Here is an 18288-nt window from a genome sequence, read left to right on the forward strand (position 1 = left end):
AGCTGCTACTGATGGGCCCGGTTGATTCTGTGGTCATTCTAAGGGAAAAAGTAGTATTAAACACCGCTGTTTATGTTAAATGTGCGTGTGTGTGTGTGTGTGTGTGTGTGTGCGGGCGCGCGCGCGTGTGTGTGTAATGGGAAATGCCCAACCAGCGGAGTACTACTGCAGAAAGGCTCATGCGTGTCCCGCCCGCTGCTCTTGAACTAGACGCGCATGCGCAGAAGCAACGGCTCGCCGTCACTTTACACTTTCACTTTACGCAGATATCGAGCTGCTTTCTACTCAAAACTACAAACAAAACACAGCATCAGCTTGAACTTTAACGCTGTGTTTCATGGACGGTAAAAGGGTGAGGGTGTAATTCGCCGGCTCAACCTCCTTGCTTAGACATTAATTCAGAAAACGAACCGTAAACAACACGGTGAGCTAACTCCGGAGCAACAATGTTCTGACATGTGAAGTTAGCTAACAGTCATCAGTCGACTCTGGCCTCCTGGACAGGTGAGTTCATCATGTTGGTGGGCTGAGATGTTGCTATATGTAGACTTTTTGGTTCAACATAGCCAGTCTGTCTTTGAGTTATCCGACTTCCCTCTAACTAACGCTGTACGTGTGGCTATCCCACAACAAACGCTCTTAAATAGAGTGGAAGTATATGAAACATATTTTAATAGGTGGCTATGTCAACATTTATAATATTTCCTAGTGAAGAAAACGTATTTTAATGCATATTAATACGCTGTAAAGAGCAGTTAACTATTCAAATAACTGTTTCCAGGTGTACATATATGCACTAAAAGGCTTTAAAACAAGCCGTGATGAAGATCAACAGTCTTGTATACTGACTTTTCTCTTTTTAGCTGAGATCTCTAGCAGACTACCTATGGAGCGAAATGCACTCAAACAGAGCCAGCTGTGTGGCTCCTGGGAGATGAAGGAGAGACTTGGGATGGGAGGCTTTGGGCACGTCTACCTTTACCAGCACCTTGTAAGTTTTGCCATCCACCTGTATGCTAAGGAGAACATAAAGCCCAGAACCAGATGTCTCATCGCTTTGTTTTTATTCCATGTCTGTGTTTTTGGAGCAGGAGCTGGGAGAGAAGATTGCGGTGAAACTTTGCCGCCTGGAGCTGAACTCCAAGAACAAAGACCGATGGGGAAGAGAGATTCAGATCATGAAGAAGTCAGTGTAGATCATCCACTCGTGTTCACAAAGCAGCCTGAAAACAAACTTTATTGTACATTTTCCTCTTGTCGAACCATCGCCGTATGATTGGCTTTCCTTCTGTTACAGGCTGAACCACGTGAACGTTGTTCAGGCCAGAGAAGTTCCCGAAGAGTTGAGCCCCATTGCTTTAAATGACTTACCTCTGTTGGCCATGGAGTACTGCTCAAGAGGAGACTTACGCAAGGTACCAAGGTATTTTTTAAATACCCAAAACCATTTGTTGTATTTCCCAACATTGCACTATTAACCTCTATACTTCTTTATTTAGGTGTTGAATAAACCAGAAAATTGTTGTGGGCTAAAGGAGAGTGAAGTCCTCTCGCTGATCAGTGACATTGGTAATGTTTTCCTCAGCTTTTACTTTAACAAAAGTCGCTGTTTTCACATGTTGATACACATATTTACATGGAATTGTTCTCTTTACGGACACAGGTTCTGGTATCCAATATCTCCACGAAAATAAGATAATTCACAGAGACCTAAAGCCTGAGAACATAGTTCTACAAGAGATTGGTGGGAAGGTGAATTAATCTCCTATTATACATGCATGCAACTTGTGTAGTCTTCAATTATATTGTTTTCTGTGCCTTGTTCTCATTATGAAACTCTGTTTTCCTCAAGCTTGTCCATAAAATCATTGATTTGGGTTATGCAAAAGACCTAGATCAGGGCAGTCTCTGTACATCCTTTGTTGGAACTCTCCAGTATCTGGTAAGTGTTGCACGAGGTCTTGTGGTATCAGTAATAGATGGCAACAATCAAGCCCTGTTTTTATAAATCCGTCTTCATGTGTGCCAGGCTCCAGAGCTGTTTGAGAGTAAACCTTACACTGTAACTGTGGACTACTGGAGCTTTGGGACAGTGATCTTTGAATGCACTTGTGGCTTTCGCCCCTTTTTACACCACATGCAGCCTGTACAGTGGTGAGTCAAAATGATATTGATGTGGCCTTAAAAAAAATGGAATCATCTGCAAATGATTGGCATGTTAAAGGTGGACATCATGCGTGTGTATACAGTTGAATTTGACATTTTATTGGTCTAGTTTTCGGCTGTATTTTCAGTTCTCTCTGGTTGCACCTTTGCCTTCTTTTGTAGGACAAGTAAAGTCAAGAACAAAGCTCTCAAAGACATCATGGCAGTGGAGGACATGAACGGAGAAGTCCGATTCTCCACACATCTCCCATACCCCAACAATCTCAGCAGGTAGAGACAGAAAAATACCTTTTGTACCAGTCAAGCATCCCTCATTCTAACTTGGCATCTAACCTGTCTGTGTGTGTTCACAGGCCGCTGCTGGAACCAGTGGAGTCTCTTCTGCAGATGCTGCTACTATGGGACGCTACAACGCGTGGTGGAGGGCTGGATCCTGACACAAGCAAGCCATACTGCTACACAGCTCTACAGAACATCCTCAACATGAAGGTAAATAATAAGAATAACATAAGAACCTTGTCTGTATTAAGACTCATCAGACTCATTTATGCTTTTATATATCCCAGTTGAGGCCAGCACTCACAGCCAACCCACCTCGCTTTGTGCCTTTCTTTCTCCAGGTGATTCATGTGTTGGACATGACGTCAGCCCAGCTACACTCTTTGGTTCTGGGTGCCGAAGAGAGCCTACACTCCCTGCAGCTTCGCCTGGAAACACACACTCAGACACACATCTCCCCGCTGAGTCAAGAGCTGCTGCAGGAGACGGGAATCTCCCTCGACCCACGCAGACCGCCCGCACATTGTCTGCCAGAGGGATTGGTATGTGACGCACGCATAAACAAAAACGTCTAATTTCAAACAGACCCAGCCACAAGTACATGCTCGGCAGACGACCTACTGTTTTTATTATCTTGTTATTTAAAAACAATATTGTTTTTGTTGACACTGTTCTTGTTACTTTGTCTTGTGCACAATGTCTGAAGACTTCCAGCCGGTCTGGCTTCTCAGGAAGAAAATCTTTACCTCGTCATAGACTAGACTTGACCAGGGAGCAAACCTCCACTCATGCTTCAGTGTGATCTTTGTTCTCTGCTTTCAGCGAGGCTGGGACAGCTCGTTAGTCTTCCTGTTCGACAAGAGCCTGACCAAGTACTCTGGACCGCTGACTGCCAGACCTCTGCCAGACAGTGTCAACTTTATAGGTGAGATATATCACAACTGATCTGTAAAACTGCATTATTAAAGTTACTTTTATCATTTTTCTGAACACTTACAGTGAGTTTTTGGTCAAAATCTTTGTTGATGTTTTTACAAATATTTTGAAATTAGAGCAACTGCCTTGAATTTGTTGTTTAAATTAATATGGGAACTATGTTTCGTCTCAGTTAGGGAGACTAAGACACAGCTCCCACTGTCTGCGCTGAGAAAGGTGTGGGGGGAAGCAGTCAGCTACATCTGCGGCCTGAAAGAGGACTACATTCGCCTGTACCAGGGACAGAGGGCCGCCATGTTAGTGCACAAACACACGCATTGCATACACCCACACACTGAAACATCCTCACCTTGTGTTTGTGTGTGTGTGTAGGCTGAGCCTGCTGCGCTACAACACCAACTTAACGCGGTACAAGAATCTGCTGTTCTCCCAGTCGCAGCAGCTCCGAGCCAAGCTGGCTTTTTTTAAGACCAGCATCCAGCATGACCTTGAGCAGTACACCAAGCAGAGACACGTTGGCATCTGTGAGTGGACGTTAATCTCCCGCTGGTATAAATCATCTAAAGTTATTTATCAAATCCTGTTGTGAATGTGTGAAATCTGTTGTTTTTTCTGAAGCTTCAGAAAAAATGTTGAAGACCTGGCAGGAAAACGAAGAGAAAGCTGACGGGTTTACAAAGGTAGGAGAGAGTTATTTATTTGCATTTAAATATGTGCTTAGAGTTATGTAAAACCTTGGCATACTAAGGCTGTTTTCTGCTGTAGGTTGCCGATGTCGGGTATCTGGATGAAGAGATAGTGGCTCTACATTCTGAGATTGTGGAGTTGCAGAGGAGTCCTTTTGCGAGGAGACAGGGGGATGTAATGGAGCAGCTGTGAGTAGCTCTGTTATATTTATACTATAATCATTACCTTGAAGGAGTTCTCATATTCAGTCTTAAAACAGTTGTCGGGTGCTCATATTCAGAATACAAAGTAGTTGGTACTAAATAACTGTAAATTTGGAAGATCCACTTGATTTGATTAAGTCAGACTGCTGAAGCATTCTGACTGATTGGAATCAGCATGTTCAAAATAAATATTTTAATGGCCAGTATGAACAGGAGGAATGAGTACAGAAATCAACCAATGTACCAAAAGGCATCTGACAATTGTTTTAAGAAAATGTTTGAGAAAATGCAAAACTATTATTTAAATATTACTAGCATTTGAAAAAAGTTAACTTTCTCTTTGCCCTTTTTTCAGTGAGGACAAGGCTATTGAACTCTACAAGCAGCTGAAAGCTAAATGCAAAAGTTAGTACAAATCCTCACTCATTTGAAATAGGAAATGTGGATTTTACGGTCTCCTACTTTTTTGTTCATAGCCTTTCTGTGGAGTCTGATCAAGCTTTTTGCTATGGATAAAGTTCAGTTCATAAATAAATTGAACAAATGTGTCACAGGGCTTCCCATAGTTGAATTAATTCCTCAGCATGGCCGTTATTGTCGATAGCTTAACGACATGAAGGATTTTTTTGCAGGCTTGTGTCTGATGATTGTACATGGATGATCTTAGGAGTATGTGTTTGAACAGGTCCCGACCCTCCACATGGCTACAGTGACAGCTCAGACATGGTGAAGATGATACTCCAAACAGTTCAGAACCAGGACAGAGTGCTGAAAGACTTGTACACTCACCTGAGGTAAGTTGTCCAGAAGGGTGGGCGATATGGCCTAAAATATATATCAGTATTATATCACGGGGTTACAAAAATATATCGATGTTGTGGCTGAATCTGGACAATGATGGTGATGAAAGCGGTATACCACCCACCCCTAATAAAACACATACAACCATGCAAAGTTCAGCACTACTGAAATATCATTTTACAGCTCCTAGTGTCTCTTTTGTGGTTTTCTCCATCTTTCTACAGTACAATTCTGGTGTGCAAGCGACGCATCGTTGATTTGTTCCCTAAGTTGGAGAGGGCAGTAGAGAACATAAAAACTGCCGAGGCAGCAGTGATGCAGATGCAAATGAAGAGACAGAAAGAGTTCTGGTACCTCCTCAAGATTGCCTGTGTGAGTATATAAGAAATGTCACTACAGCAAATATTCTCAGCTATCAGTGATCTCGTTGATGCTTCTAGCTCTGCAAAAATATTCTAATGCAGTGTATGGTTGTGTATTCAGGCGCAGAGCAATTCTCCTTCACAATCACTAATTCAACAACCCACTGACAGGTAAGATCCGTTCAAGGTCTGACTAATTAAAAACACTGTTAGCCACATCAAAACATCATGTGGCATCATGTGGATTTTAAATCTACACTGTGCAGAACAAGTTGAATTTTTAAACCATCTTCTAGGTTTGAACAAATCTCAAAGCTGCCACAAGAGGTCACCCCGTGCGCCCGAAAGTCTGGTAGCTTGTGGAAGAAACAGGACTCTTGTCTATTGCTATGACTTGAAGACAGTTTTTTTTGCAATTGATAAAACACATTTTTGATAACAGGGCTCATTTTGCACACACAAAATCAAACTTTTGCACCAAATGGCATGCACTTCATTCATATTATCCAACGCTGTTGTGCTCAATCAAACGCACTTTCACCTATGGCGGACTATGTGATAGTAATTGTTCCGTATGTAGTGAATTCTGCAGAGAGTAATCACTGTAAAACACATTCATACAGTCAATTTAGATTTGTTTTGTCTCTTTCAGTGACCCTGTTAATCAGTTACTGGATGAGAATCAGCGTTACTTAAGTCAACTAACTTCCCTCCTGCAAGACGCCACCCAGGGGATGGAGCACAGTGTTATGGTACGGTATACAGTAGTGTATTTCCATGCATTTAAAGGGATTCCTGAAGCAAATCACTGTTGACCACAGATCACTCATTGTATGTAGTTTATTGTGTATTGCCGTTTTCCTTCTTAAAATCATACATTTGCATTCAATCTTCACTAAAAACAATGCAGGTTAATCTATTCACTGTAAAGGTTTAAGTTTTGAGATGGGAGAATAACATGGAAATACTCAGTACATGGTGGATGGAGAATGGTTTGTTTAGTAGTCCAGTATGACTGTGTTTGTTCTCTCTCTCCAGGATCAGGACTGGAGCTGGACTCAGTATGAAGCAGTGAAAGCTGATCCTCAGAAGAACTGACCAAAGACTCAGTATGAAGAGTCAAAAATGTATACTGTATACAAGTGCCTTATCAGAGTTACACTATCTGAAAGCTTTGTGATTCCATACTGTCTTTTTACATACATGTAATGCTGTAAGACAATGTGTGAAACAGCATGATATATGGTGAGCTATTCATGTTTTAACTGAAATGTATATTTTTGAGTTTTAGCTGTAACCAAGACTAATTTATTTTACTGGTAATATTGATTGGAGTAAAACATTGCTGCTGAAAAACTATGCATGTGAATAAATTTTATAAAAGAATGACACGTGTATTTGGTTTTGTCTTTTGTCTGCAAGTGCTAAAATGTTGAAGGTTGTAATTATCTGGTTATCTACATTCACAGAGTGGACCAGACTACTTGCCTACATACAGGATATTGGTTGTTTATAAGACCATGGGTTAATAATTCTCTTGGGACCAGCTGAATCCAGACTGCTCGGACAAGAAAAACGGGAGTTCATGTAATATGCTTTCTGTAAATTACAAATTTCAAGATCCAGGCATAGTTAAAGGCAGTGGGTTTAGTCAGAAGGTACTTCACCAGAATATTACATTTCATCTATTTTTGTAATTATTAAGGAGGAAGAACATCCGTTTACAATTTCTTTAAAGCACAATTAATTTAATATACAAAGCAATGCTCGATTTCCACTCTCTACTTATCTACTGACCTCTATCATCGAGCCCACATCCATCCATCATCTACCGCTTATCCTGTATTCAGGGTCGTGGGGAGGCTGGAGCCGATCCCAGCTGTCTCATTGAGCCCACATGATAGTTTAATGTCTGGTTTTCATACTTCAACCATTGTCTGGGCAAAGCAGGCAAACATTTCACATTTCAGCAAATATATAAGTAAGTTCTTGACGACATCAACAAATGTCTATTTATGGTGAATACCAGACACCAAAACATTTATTTTACTTAATAGTCTTGTATGTAATTTGAGGTTTGGCTCCTTGTACTTTCCTTAATGAGGTTTCATTACAAAAATATCACATTTCAGTGGAAAATATTGATTTTACTTCCCATTACTTTATATATAATGTTACTTCCAAACTGAACCTCCTTTTAATTTCACACTTGCATTATACAAAACCAATAAAATACTATACCGGTAGTGTTTGAGCAGTAGTTGTTAGTGTTAGTTAGTGGTGGGATTATTTACTAGCACATTTGAATAGTAAAGTATGTTCACTTACAGTATGTGTCATGAAATATGTTTGTTACGTGATTGTTTTGTATTTGATTGTTCAATAAGAGATCAAATAAAGCTATACGAAACATTACAAATCTGAAGACAGTGATTGGTTGGTTCAGGCCAATAGAAATGCGGCTAATTAACATATCGTCGCTAAACATCATGGGAAATAAAGTGCATTTCGAAGGAATAACGTCTGACTATGTCGACAGGAACTGTATAGTATTTTACGCTTTATACACACAGAAAGAGCAAATTATATATATAGCGGTAAACATTTTTAAAAACAACACCGTGATAAAGAAGGGCTGTAGTGAACCACCTCATAAATACTCCCCGCCTCCCTTTCTTCATACGGATGTGAGGGCGATCTGGCTGCGACATCTGTCACCCCATTGATCGCTAGGGTTTATTCGGCTGATCTGGCTGGCTAGGCGGGTGTCCCCTTCCTCCCTCACCGCTCCACGTCTGTCCCTCCCGAAGCCCCGCGCTCGGTGGAAGAGGACGAGGTCCCCCCGGCGGACGACCATCCCTCGGTGTACCAGTAGCTGCGCTCCCCTGCTAGAACCTCCAAACAAGCTCAAGGCCCATTTGTAGGAGAAACGTAGGGAAGTTAAGCTCCAAGCGTCAGGCACATCCAAATGAGGCGCTGCACGTGGCAGTCTGCCTTACTTTTTAGTTTGTTACGTATCTGGAATTTTTATACATTTGGTAGGAAGATTGTGTATTGTTTTTTTTTCAGTCTTTAGGATCTGCGTTCGTCCACACAGTTTCATTTTGCCTAATGTAACGTCATAATATCTCATATTTCCGACGGCACCTGAAGGCAGCAAGTAACAAGTAAAAGCGAGAAGGGAACCTGTGGGAGGCGGAGTGAGGGGGGTGGAACGCTGAATGATAAAACCAGAAAGGGATACGGTTCGATACAGTGGTAATGTTATTTATGACAAACCAGCCATTTAATGCAATACTTACATATTGATAACATTATATCAGGTGAGTTAACTCGTTTGGTTTACGCGTGCAGCATAGTAAGCTAATGTTAGCATAGTAAGCTAATGTTAGCATTGAGCTGCGAAACTGACGGACGGACTGGCTGACTTCCGAATCCGCCCGATAATGAGAGCTAGCTAGCACGCTAAACGCAGCTAGCTAGTAAACGTTTCCAAACGAATGCTGTTCGCAGGATTAAACGAATTCGGACATCTAATGTGACGATTTATGTTGAAGAAAATATAGCTGCGATGCAAACACGCTGCTTCCTGCTAGTTTACTTACAAGTAGCGTCACTCCTACAAGCTAGCTTATCGTGTATGTTAGCGTGTACGTTAGCCGTTTAACGTTCACATTATGGACTTTGACAATCTAGGCAGCTAACGATAATGCACTAATGTTACTTGGTTTTGTTGTCATGACATACTACGTTAACTTTTTAAACAGTTAACACTTGCAGTCACATGCCCGGTAACTTGCTGCAGAAGCCCCTACATGTTTAAACCGAAACACTTTGGATAACTGGGTTGTGTTTAATCAACGCGTTTGACCTGATTGGACCTGTGTTTAAGATTAGATTAACAGCTCCCAACATAGCTCGGTCTAGTGAAGCTACTTTACACAGTCGCCTAAATATGCCAAGGCGTATATATACAGTATCGCAGGCTTTGTAACGTTATGTTTTAATAGTTTATAAATGGAAGAAACAACCTATTCAGAGCATTCGGAGAGAATCTTGCTTTGCAAACGGAGATGCAGTAACGTCCTCTTCCGTAATTCAGTGCGGTTCAGTTTACAGTGCATTGTCTTTCTGGTCTTTCTGCCTTTTCTGCTTCTGCGTTCAGATTTTGTCAAACAAAGCATTGTACAGTTTTTTTTAATGTTTTTTAACTTTGTAATGCGCTTTCTGACTCCTTTTATAGCTTTTTGGGATTACTGAGACGTGATTACATGTTACTACCATTCTCCACAAACTACAGTCTCCAAGACACCTTTTTTTAAAGCAAGCATTAAAACCTTCATGAAGGTAGTATTTTACGCAGGGCTTTTACATGAGACTGCTTTGATTTTAGTTAGGTTTACCTAATACACTGTTAACTGACTGTGTGCAGTGTTGTAGACAATCGCTGTAAAGGTCAGACCACAGGCTAAATATGTCATGCATAAATATTTCAGTCTGTTTATGCTTCTTTCTCTGCCTGTAGGTGAGTACTAGTCAGGATGACGATGCCACACGTAGGGGCAGTATTTGGAGCAATAGCAGGAGTGATGGCCATCATGCTGCACTCCTCCATTCACAAGATTGAAGAAGGACACCTTGCTGTATACTACAGGTATTAAGCTCTGTTTTTTTGAAGAGGCCTATTTCCTCACAACGATTATACATTTTGTCTGGATGTGGAAATATCATCTGGGATCCAGAGACCTGCATTCTTCACACCTGTTTAACTAAAGGGGGAGAGGCCATTGCCACACACAAGGGATTTTCCCTTCCAGACAGGAACATCTGAGGAGCTCTTACAAGTGTTTTGAACTTCACAACTACAATATAATATATGAGACATAATCTAGATATCAGCCTCTATTGTTGATTATGTTCATAAGTTGATCAAAATAATATACACCCTGTGATTTAATGCAAATGTATTCAACCACACCCTCAAAAAGTATTGTTACGCCCAAATAAACACACTTCAAACAAGTCGGGCCAACTAATTAGTTTGTTTTTGTTTCAGGGGTGGGGCCTTGCTGACGTCTCCCAATGGTCCTGGATATCACATTATGCTGCCTTTCATTACCACCTTCAGATCAGTGCAGGTACATTTACCTTCAGCCGTGGTCTGTTAGCAGAGACGTGCAATTTAAGAGTCAACCAGGAGGTGCTGATGCATCAAAACCAGAATTGGATCTTCTATAAATAAATCAGCTGCAGCATGCAAACAGTTGCCATTGAACTATGGTTGCAGTGGCTTTATTTTACACCACGTTTATGCCCTATATATATATATATATATATATATATATAAAATATATATAAAATACAATTATATCCAGGTTTAGCCTTTACTTGCTCATTTATTGTTCTGCATTGCACAGCATTAAACATTTTTGCCATTAACTCTAAAATCCATTGAAATGTAAATTTAAATTGCAGAAATATGAAATGAGAATTATTCTGCATATTGTATGTATTACACAGGTTAAATTAAAAGTATGTACTACTTTTATTTAGGGTTTTTTGTATAAACTAGGAACATAACACTTTTAAATCCAGATGCATATTTAGAAAGGGCCTATGTAGTCTGAGAATCATCTTTATCATCAAATCATTTGATCATCACTTAATTTTTGTGTTTAAGACCACTCTCCAAACTGATGAGATCAAGAATGTGCCTTGTGGAACAAGGTAAAGTTTTTATGTTTTGTTTTCATGAACTTTTAGATGCAACTGTGAAGAAAATGATCCAATCATGAAGCTGATTATGTATTTAAAAGGTTTTTCTTTTCTACAGTGGTGGTGTGATGATCTATTTTGACAGAATAGAAGTTGTTAACATGCTGGTCCCTCTAGCAGGTACAATTTGTTCTTATTTCCTTATTGCAAACACTCCTTATTTGGGTGACATATGAACCACAAAGTTGCTTGATATTACAACAACTGTTGCCTCTGATGGTTTATTTGCAGTGGTAGACATTGTGAGGAACTACACGGCTGATTATGACAAAACTCTAATCTTCAACAAGATTCACCATGAACTCAACCAGTTCTGCAGTGTACACACATTACAGGAGGTCTACATTGAGTTGTTTGGTGAGTGCGATTTTATTTTGTATTTATTTTTGTGGGAACACATTTCCTGGGAAAAGGACAATGCAGAATCTATCCAATAAAACGGATGGGATTTTTTCATTTGAATGAAGGCCATTCATGCCATGAGTTCATCCTTGGAATTCCTAAAACGTGATGCACAACATGTTGTTTATTCAAACGGCTTCTGTTTTTTTGTCTTGCAGACATTATAGATGAGAACCTGAAGACTGCTTTGCAGAAAGAACTTAACAGTATGGCCCCTGGACTTACAATACAGGTATTTTAACACACACAACCATAAAGTAAAGAACCTAGGTGTCCGCAACACACCAGTACTAGCATCGTTACACTGGCTGCCTGTAATGTTGAGGATTTATTTTAAATGGTTTAGCACCTTCATTGCTAATCTGAGTATGGCCCGAACCGTCTAGAAGTGCTATACTCAACTCTATTGGACTTCTGAGTTAAACTCGAGAAACTGTTCCGTGTTTATGAGTGACTAAAGTTAGTATCGCCCAGACAAGGAGGACATAATAACATAATAAAAATTGACTTTTTTATTTATTTATTTATTTTCCACAGGCATATATCCATAGAAACAGCCTGCTGGAGCCTATTTTTCAAGATTGGCTGCAAAGAGTAAAATACTAACATTTGAATAGTATGATTTGCGCTGTAGAAGTCTAACCCACTACCTCATTATCAGCCATTTCAGTCTACTCTAAGTGTCGAAGGACTATAGGAAACAGATTCACTCAGTCAGGCTTTGAAAGTATGGGTCTGCTGTTTCACGCTATGAAATTTCCCCAGTAGGGAACCTTGGTGTAAGCAGCAAGTCATTGTGTGATTTGAGACAGCCGATCCCTTTTCAAAAAATTTTAGTGGGTAGGTGAAGCTTTTCTCACCTCTAGGAGCGTCCTCTTAGGTCATCTGGTGCCGGCTTGCTAAGTATACCTAAAGTGAACTATAAACAGTGTAGTGAGGTAGCTTCCTGCTGTCATGCACCGATGATTTGGAATAAACTCCCAGCGCGTATCAGACAAGCAACAAAGTTTTAAGGAAACGCTCAGAACATATTTTATAGGCTTTTAATTCATTTACACATTTGTTTGTATTGTTTATTGTCACTTTTATTGTTATTCAGTATTATTTCCCATACTTGTTTTATGACTTTCGTATCTTAAAAGTTGTTTTGAGCATTATTAACTTACTTAAAAAAAAATGTTTCTAGTTTTCTCACTCTGTGTTCACTGTTAATACCTTAGTTTGTTGTAAAGACCATTGTGCTGCATTTAATGTCACTAAAGGTGCTATATAAATAACGTACTACATTGAGGAAGTTCAACAAAGATGTGGTAGTGTGTAATTATTTAAGAGTTGCTGAATTATTTTGTCATGTATGCATTATTACCATGATGTCAGTATTTCAAATGTAAATATCACAGTTATTGTCCATGCTTCTGTACAAAGCTAACCTGGATCTAACCCCAGTTATAGGTGATGGACTGTTCCTCCTAATCAATCTGCCACTCAATTCTAACTTGATAAGTTACAGAGAGCCTCATTAAAAAGCTCTCTGTAAAATGTATTGGCAGATGTATTGTGAGCAAAGGTTCAATTTATTTGTCCTCTCTTTTTCCTCCGCACTGTTTCAACATCCTGATGAAGGCAGTCCGTGTTACCAAGCCAAAGATCCCCGAATCTATCAGGAGGAACTTTGAACTTATGTGAGTTTGAAAATCTGTACTCATTAGTGCAGTCTTAATACATGTTTGAAATTCTTGCCTGTTACTCACCCACTCAGATCAAGTAAGACTGCAAATGAAGGAAAACATTTGCGAGAACTTTTATTTTGTCCGTGTGTTGCGTATGCAGGGAAGCAGAAAAGACTCGTCTGTTAATAACAGCTCAAACTCAGAGGGTGGTGGAAAAGGAAGCTGAGACTGAAAGGAAGAGGGCCATTATTGGTAAATGTGATGTTGTTTTACCGTAATCAGCCAGCTTTTCATTTGCATGACGATTTTAACCATGCACCCTTTCAGTCACTCATGTGTAACCCTAGTATCTCCACCCACCTTGTGGTGTTAAAGCTCATGTTTTTCTGTACCATAGAGGCTCAGAAAGTGGCCCAGGTAGCAGAGATCCATTTCCAACAGAAAGTGATGGAGAAAGAGACGGAGAAGAGGATCTCTGAAATAGAGGGTTAGTCTCACTGCTTTCAGTCCTCTTCTGTGAGATTTTGCCAGCCACCTTTTGAACATGATAGATTCACGCCAAAACACAGAGACACAGACCGTAACATCACAGCCGCACACATACAATGTGACGGCTTGCGACGAAGAAGAAATGAAGCACGCAGTTTTCACAACTGCAGGTCCAACATAATCTGTGAAGGAATAACCTTAAAACATTTGGAACCACTAACTCGGACAGACACTTATTTTATTGTAATTCATTCCCATGCATGCCGCTCAGAGTAATCATGGTAACCGGATTATCTGCCAACAGCACAGGGTCTCTATAGTCCCGCCTATAACGGTGCAAACAGCTAAGCAAACATTAATGGAGGTTGCTTTGACTTCCATTGTGTGATCCAGCTCCACTCAGGAAAATTGTGCACAGGTTATTAAAAACGCTGTCATATGTTCAGGTATAATCTTTTTAAATTTAGCTTTTGGTGAGAAACTTGAATAGATTCACTTGTTTGAAGGAGATGTTTTTACAAAATATAAAATACATATTAGAGGGGACCGGTTTTACTTCCTAACAAAGTATATTATAGCTTATAATATATAATTAAAACAGCTTTTTTTTAAATCAAAGCAAGTATTTAAATAAAAATGTACTGATAATTTCAATTGTATGTTTTATGCAAATCAATGTAGATGACAATAACATAGATGACAGTAACTGAATCGGCCAAGGAAATTGTAATCGATACACCTCCAATAGATTTGTGTGTTCATATATGCGTTGGCGACTGGTGAACTGGTTCTGCATGTGTCTCTCATTGACCATTGTCCCTTTGTTTCAGATGCTGCCTTCGTGGCGAGGGAGAAGGCTAAGGCTGATTCTGAATATTACACTGCTGCCAAGTCTGCTGAAGCAAACAAGGTAAAAACAATGCTTTTACCGAATCCCCCACAGCTGAGCCACCAGCAATGTTACATTCACTATTAGCCATGCTGTACATTACTGTCAGATAACATTAAGTTTGATTCCAGTCCAGTATTATCATGGACAGTGATAATTGTTGTTGTCTTTCTTCTAAATCTTGACAGGAGAAGCTGACCCCAGAGTACCTGGAGCTGATGAAGTACCAGGCCATCGCAGCTAACAGTAAGATCTACTTCGGCCAGGACATCCCTAACATGTTTGTAGAGGGAACCAACGGTCACCCCAAATCTTTGGGCGCCCCTCCGCCCAATGCTCAACCAAACTTGTATAAATCAAAGCCAGAGGGACAGTGAGTCCACAGCTCTGCCTCTGCACAGGACAGGAGAGCCTGATGAAGACTTGTCTTGTCTGTGAGGTGGAGAGCACTGAACTGAAGAAGATGAAAGGGATAGCTTTGCAGCTAGTTTGGTGAATAACACACTTCAGTCTTAAATCTAAATGGCAACGAATGGGTGTGAAAATTTAAGGACAAACAGAAGCGGGTGCCAGGGAAGGGAAGGCAAGATAAAAGGGACATTTTTTTTACCTTCCACTCTTTTGGGGAAGACGAGTTTTAGGAATGAGAATGATGCCATAGTTAAAAATCAGAAGCATAATAAATGCTTATGCCTGGGAAGGCGACAGCAAGTAGTCGCCCTAATTTACATGTGCTTGCAATCACTGCAGTGTTTAACTTTTGATCTGCATTTATTTTGTTTGTTGTATGCAAGAAGAGTGACTTGTGATGAAATTATTTTTGAGACTTAATTTCTGGTTGAGCTGAACTGGAATCTAGCAGGTGACACTAATTAATTAAAGCGATATGGTTTGTGTAATTATATTTTGGGTAGGTCATCTCTTTGCCATCTTCTCTTTCACTTAATCACTAGTTGGCTCTCTCAACATGTGTGTGAGGACGGATTTAATCACACCTCATATCAAATGCTACTTGTGGATGAAGTAAACGTCGATAAGAGTTTATATACAGTAGTAGTGAGCATTATACATTTGTCATTCACAATATTTCTGGCTGGCTTAAACCATACAGACATGAAAACTGAGCTGTGAAAGTTTTTTTTAAACCATGACGTTCTAGAAACAAGTGGCCTGACTGACTTTGTTAAATTTTCTGAAATCCTGAGTTTGCATTAAGTAGGATAAAATCCTACAGATACTCAAGTCTTTGCAGTTGGAGGGCTTTTATTGTGTGTTCACAGTTTATATAGATAATATACAGTGGTGTAATGTAGTTTACTTTCTGTTATCTTGCTAGTAGTTTGCCGTTATTGGTTGTAGTTGAGAGGGAAGTCACCTCAGGAAGACTTGAGATGCTGCACTGAAAAAAAAAGAAAAGGTTTTAGTGCTGCCAATAATCTGTCAGATTTTCTCTTCTAAAAGCTAATTTAAGTTGATTTAATAAAAGTTATGTAATATGGGAACGTAACAATAAAGCAGCTGTATGATAGTGCCACAGGAGGAAGTCATGATTTGTGTTCCTGGTCAAGAAGTCAGACATCTTTCTTTCCTCCATCTGGTTTTGATTATCGGGCATGCATGTGTAGTAGCTTGAATCGGATGATAAGTAGTGCCTGTGTTTGTCTGCCAACTCTGCTATAGAGCTTTTTCAGTTGTGGTGAAATGTAAATTCTCAGGAAATGGACTTTTATTTGAATAAAACCGCTGCTCAATGTTGGACAGATCATACACTCTTAAAAGTCAAAAATTGACAAAAGTGCACAAGGAGAAAAAAAGGTTTAACTGGTTATTCAATCTATTGACACACAAGTCACAACAGTGAAACAAGAACATAACTATTTAATTTGAGGTTAAAGCAATGATTTCAGTAGAATCAAACGTTGTCTTCTGCAAATATAGGAAGTGACATTTTTGGTGCACCTTTACCATTTGATTGCACTATTTACAGTGGGCATCTGACATTGAATATTAGCATGTTGGCCTGTCAAAGTAGAAATAAACTAAAGCTCCTTTCCATGGTCAATGTTTACATTTTTCTGTAATTCAAGAATTGATGGACTGCATATTTTTTCACTCTTTGCTAAACAAAATCATTTTAATGGCTACACGGAGTTACTAATTACAGTGTTAACTTATTCTTATGTGAGAATTTGTTTAACCTCTGATTTGTGTGAAGATGTTAGCTCCAGTACAACACAACAACAAGCTTTGCTCTATTAAATGCTGAATGTTGATAAAAGCTTGGGCTTAAATCAGATGCAAGTTGGTGCTAGTTTTTATTATGCGTTATGATGCTTTTGATTTTTAATTTAGCTCTACTTTATAGTACTTCCACTATTCAGAATGCAAGCCTTAAATAATAATGGGTTACCCTAGTCTTAATGATTCAGTGATTCTTATAAACTAAAAAACTCCATATGAACTCAAGAGCTCGGATTAACATACTGAACTGTACAGCCTCATCACCGACTCCAGCTGAGAAAGACAAAGCTGTGGACACTACGAGTGTTTGGAAGATGTCGTGATGTTTACTTGACCTTTTTGAATGGCAGATAAAGGATGCACTCTGCGTTCGCTTTGGTGGTGGGTTCAAATAAAGATGCAAATGAAGGGTATGAATCACTCATGAAAATGATTTTCTTTTTTTTTTGTCAATATTTTGTACAATCTGTGAAATTCAAACATTGTCTCCTTGTTTTAAAAGGTTTATATGCAAAAATGTTTTCAAGTTTTGACAATGTTCTTATGTAAAATAAAACCTATTTTGGTACTTCTCTTCTCCAACTGTGCTGCTTTTATGGACATTGTGTAGTACCCTTGGATGCCAACAGGTGGAGCGCTAACACCGTGTAAACTAAATACGAAATGCACTGGTTCAAGCACAGAGACAGATGTTTACCACGTGGTAATGGATATATATCTATACTTAATTATGGCCTCAAATTAGTTTGAATTAGACAGTTAAATAAATGCAGTGCTGTGTAAAAACTGCATTAGAAAAGTGAGTTTGAATGTGAATAAAACATGTTTTAAAAAGGTTACACAAAGGCTGAGGACATTGTTAATATCTTAGTTCAGATTTAAAGCAGAAAAATATTGTGAATCTAAAAGGTCCCATTCAGTAGGATGAAACATTCCTATACATTCACATGGTTATATGTTCATTGTAGACCTTTTGCACAGGTTGAATTGGTGATAGAACATCATTATTATTTCAGGATATTGCCTTACAAGCTCAAAATCTCTTGATCCCAATCAGTCAAGTCAATTATCTCAGATAAGTGAGAATGAAATTGATGTGCATGTTGGCTAGCCACTTATTTAGATGTCTGGGTGGCCGTGGCGACACGAGGATGATTGAACAAACATTTACCGAATGTACATACGCAATCTATCACAATCCCTGTTGTTCTAACCCAGCATGTGCTGTACACAGTACAAAAAAAAAAAAGAGTTAAATACTCATACCCAAGAGAATGACTCTAAACCTCAAGCCCAGCCCTCAGCAAGCCAAGTCAACGGTTCACAAAGGCTTTCCAGGAAGCATTAATAGCGTGACGACTGAATGACCACATGAGAGATAGCTTCCT

At 39.5% G+C, this 18288-nt stretch overlaps 2 protein-coding genes across 3 annotated transcripts; both read left to right on the top strand.

Annotated features, from left to right (window-relative positions):
- The first annotated feature begins 231 nt into the window (after window positions 1–231).
- LOC311021383 (inhibitor of nuclear factor kappa-B kinase subunit alpha-like) lies at window positions 232–6809 on the top strand. Its single transcript, XM_084021907.1, has 22 exons — window positions 232–504; window positions 864–991; window positions 1092–1186; window positions 1298–1415; window positions 1500–1569; window positions 1664–1752; window positions 1853–1942; window positions 2030–2154; window positions 2329–2436; window positions 2520–2655; window positions 2787–2987; window positions 3268–3370; window positions 3554–3677; window positions 3754–3905; window positions 4000–4061; window positions 4147–4256; window positions 4627–4676; window positions 4957–5065; window positions 5297–5444; window positions 5556–5605; window positions 6087–6186; window positions 6473–6809. The coding sequence occupies exons 2-22, from the start codon at window positions 887–889 to the stop codon at window positions 6530–6532; spliced, it is 2205 nt and encodes a 734-aa protein (XP_083878033.1). The 5' UTR covers window positions 232–504; window positions 864–886; the 3' UTR covers window positions 6533–6809.
- A 1771-nt stretch (window positions 6810–8580) lies between these two features.
- On the top strand, window positions 8581–17468 carry erlin1 (ER lipid raft associated 1). 2 transcript variants are annotated; one of them, XM_084020775.1, is made up of 12 exons: window positions 8581–8692; window positions 9960–10088; window positions 10491–10572; window positions 11115–11161; window positions 11268–11329; window positions 11441–11566; window positions 11770–11843; window positions 13235–13293; window positions 13442–13533; window positions 13679–13768; window positions 14601–14680; window positions 14848–17468. In XM_084020775.1, exons 2-12 carry the CDS (start codon window positions 9976–9978, stop codon window positions 15034–15036), a joined length of 1014 nt encoding a protein of 337 aa, XP_083876901.1. In that variant the 5' UTR covers window positions 8581–8692; window positions 9960–9975; the 3' UTR covers window positions 15037–17468. The 2 variants fall into 2 exon arrangements, with proteins under 2 accessions (XP_083876901.1, XP_083876900.1); XM_084020774.1 differs by having other exon boundaries at window positions 8623–8757.
- Window positions 17469–18288: the final 820 nt, after the last annotated feature.

Source organism: Eutrigla gurnardus (assembly GCF_963514095.1).
Source record: "Eutrigla gurnardus genome assembly, chromosome: 11".
Lineage (NCBI taxonomy): Eukaryota > Metazoa > Chordata > Actinopteri > Perciformes > Triglidae > Eutrigla > Eutrigla gurnardus.

What these genes read in the sequence shown, in the direction of transcription:
- LOC311021383 (XM_084021907.1), top strand. Translation starts at nt 887, where the DNA reads ATGGAGCGAAATGCACTCAAACAGAGCCAGCTGTGTGGCTCCTGGGAG. An exon ending in ATTGTCTGCCAGAGGGATTG is followed by an intron (nt 2,988 to 3,267) that starts GTATGTGACGCA and finishes CTCTGCTTTCAG; the next exon opens with CGAGGCTGGGACAGCTCGTT. An exon ending in GACTTGTACACTCACCTGAG is followed by an intron (nt 5,066 to 5,296) that starts GTAAGTTGTCCA and finishes ATCTTTCTACAG; the next exon opens with TACAATTCTGGTGTGCAAGC.
- erlin1 (XM_084020775.1), top strand. Translation starts at nt 9,976, where the DNA reads ATGACGATGCCACACGTAGGGGCAGTATTTGGAGCAATAGCAGGAGTG. An exon ending in CCCCTGGACTTACAATACAG is followed by an intron (nt 11,844 to 13,234) that starts GTATTTTAACAC and finishes ATCCTGATGAAG; the next exon opens with GCAGTCCGTGTTACCAAGCC. An exon ending in GAGGATCTCTGAAATAGAGG is followed by an intron (nt 13,769 to 14,600) that starts GTTAGTCTCACT and finishes CCTTTGTTTCAG; the next exon opens with ATGCTGCCTTCGTGGCGAGG.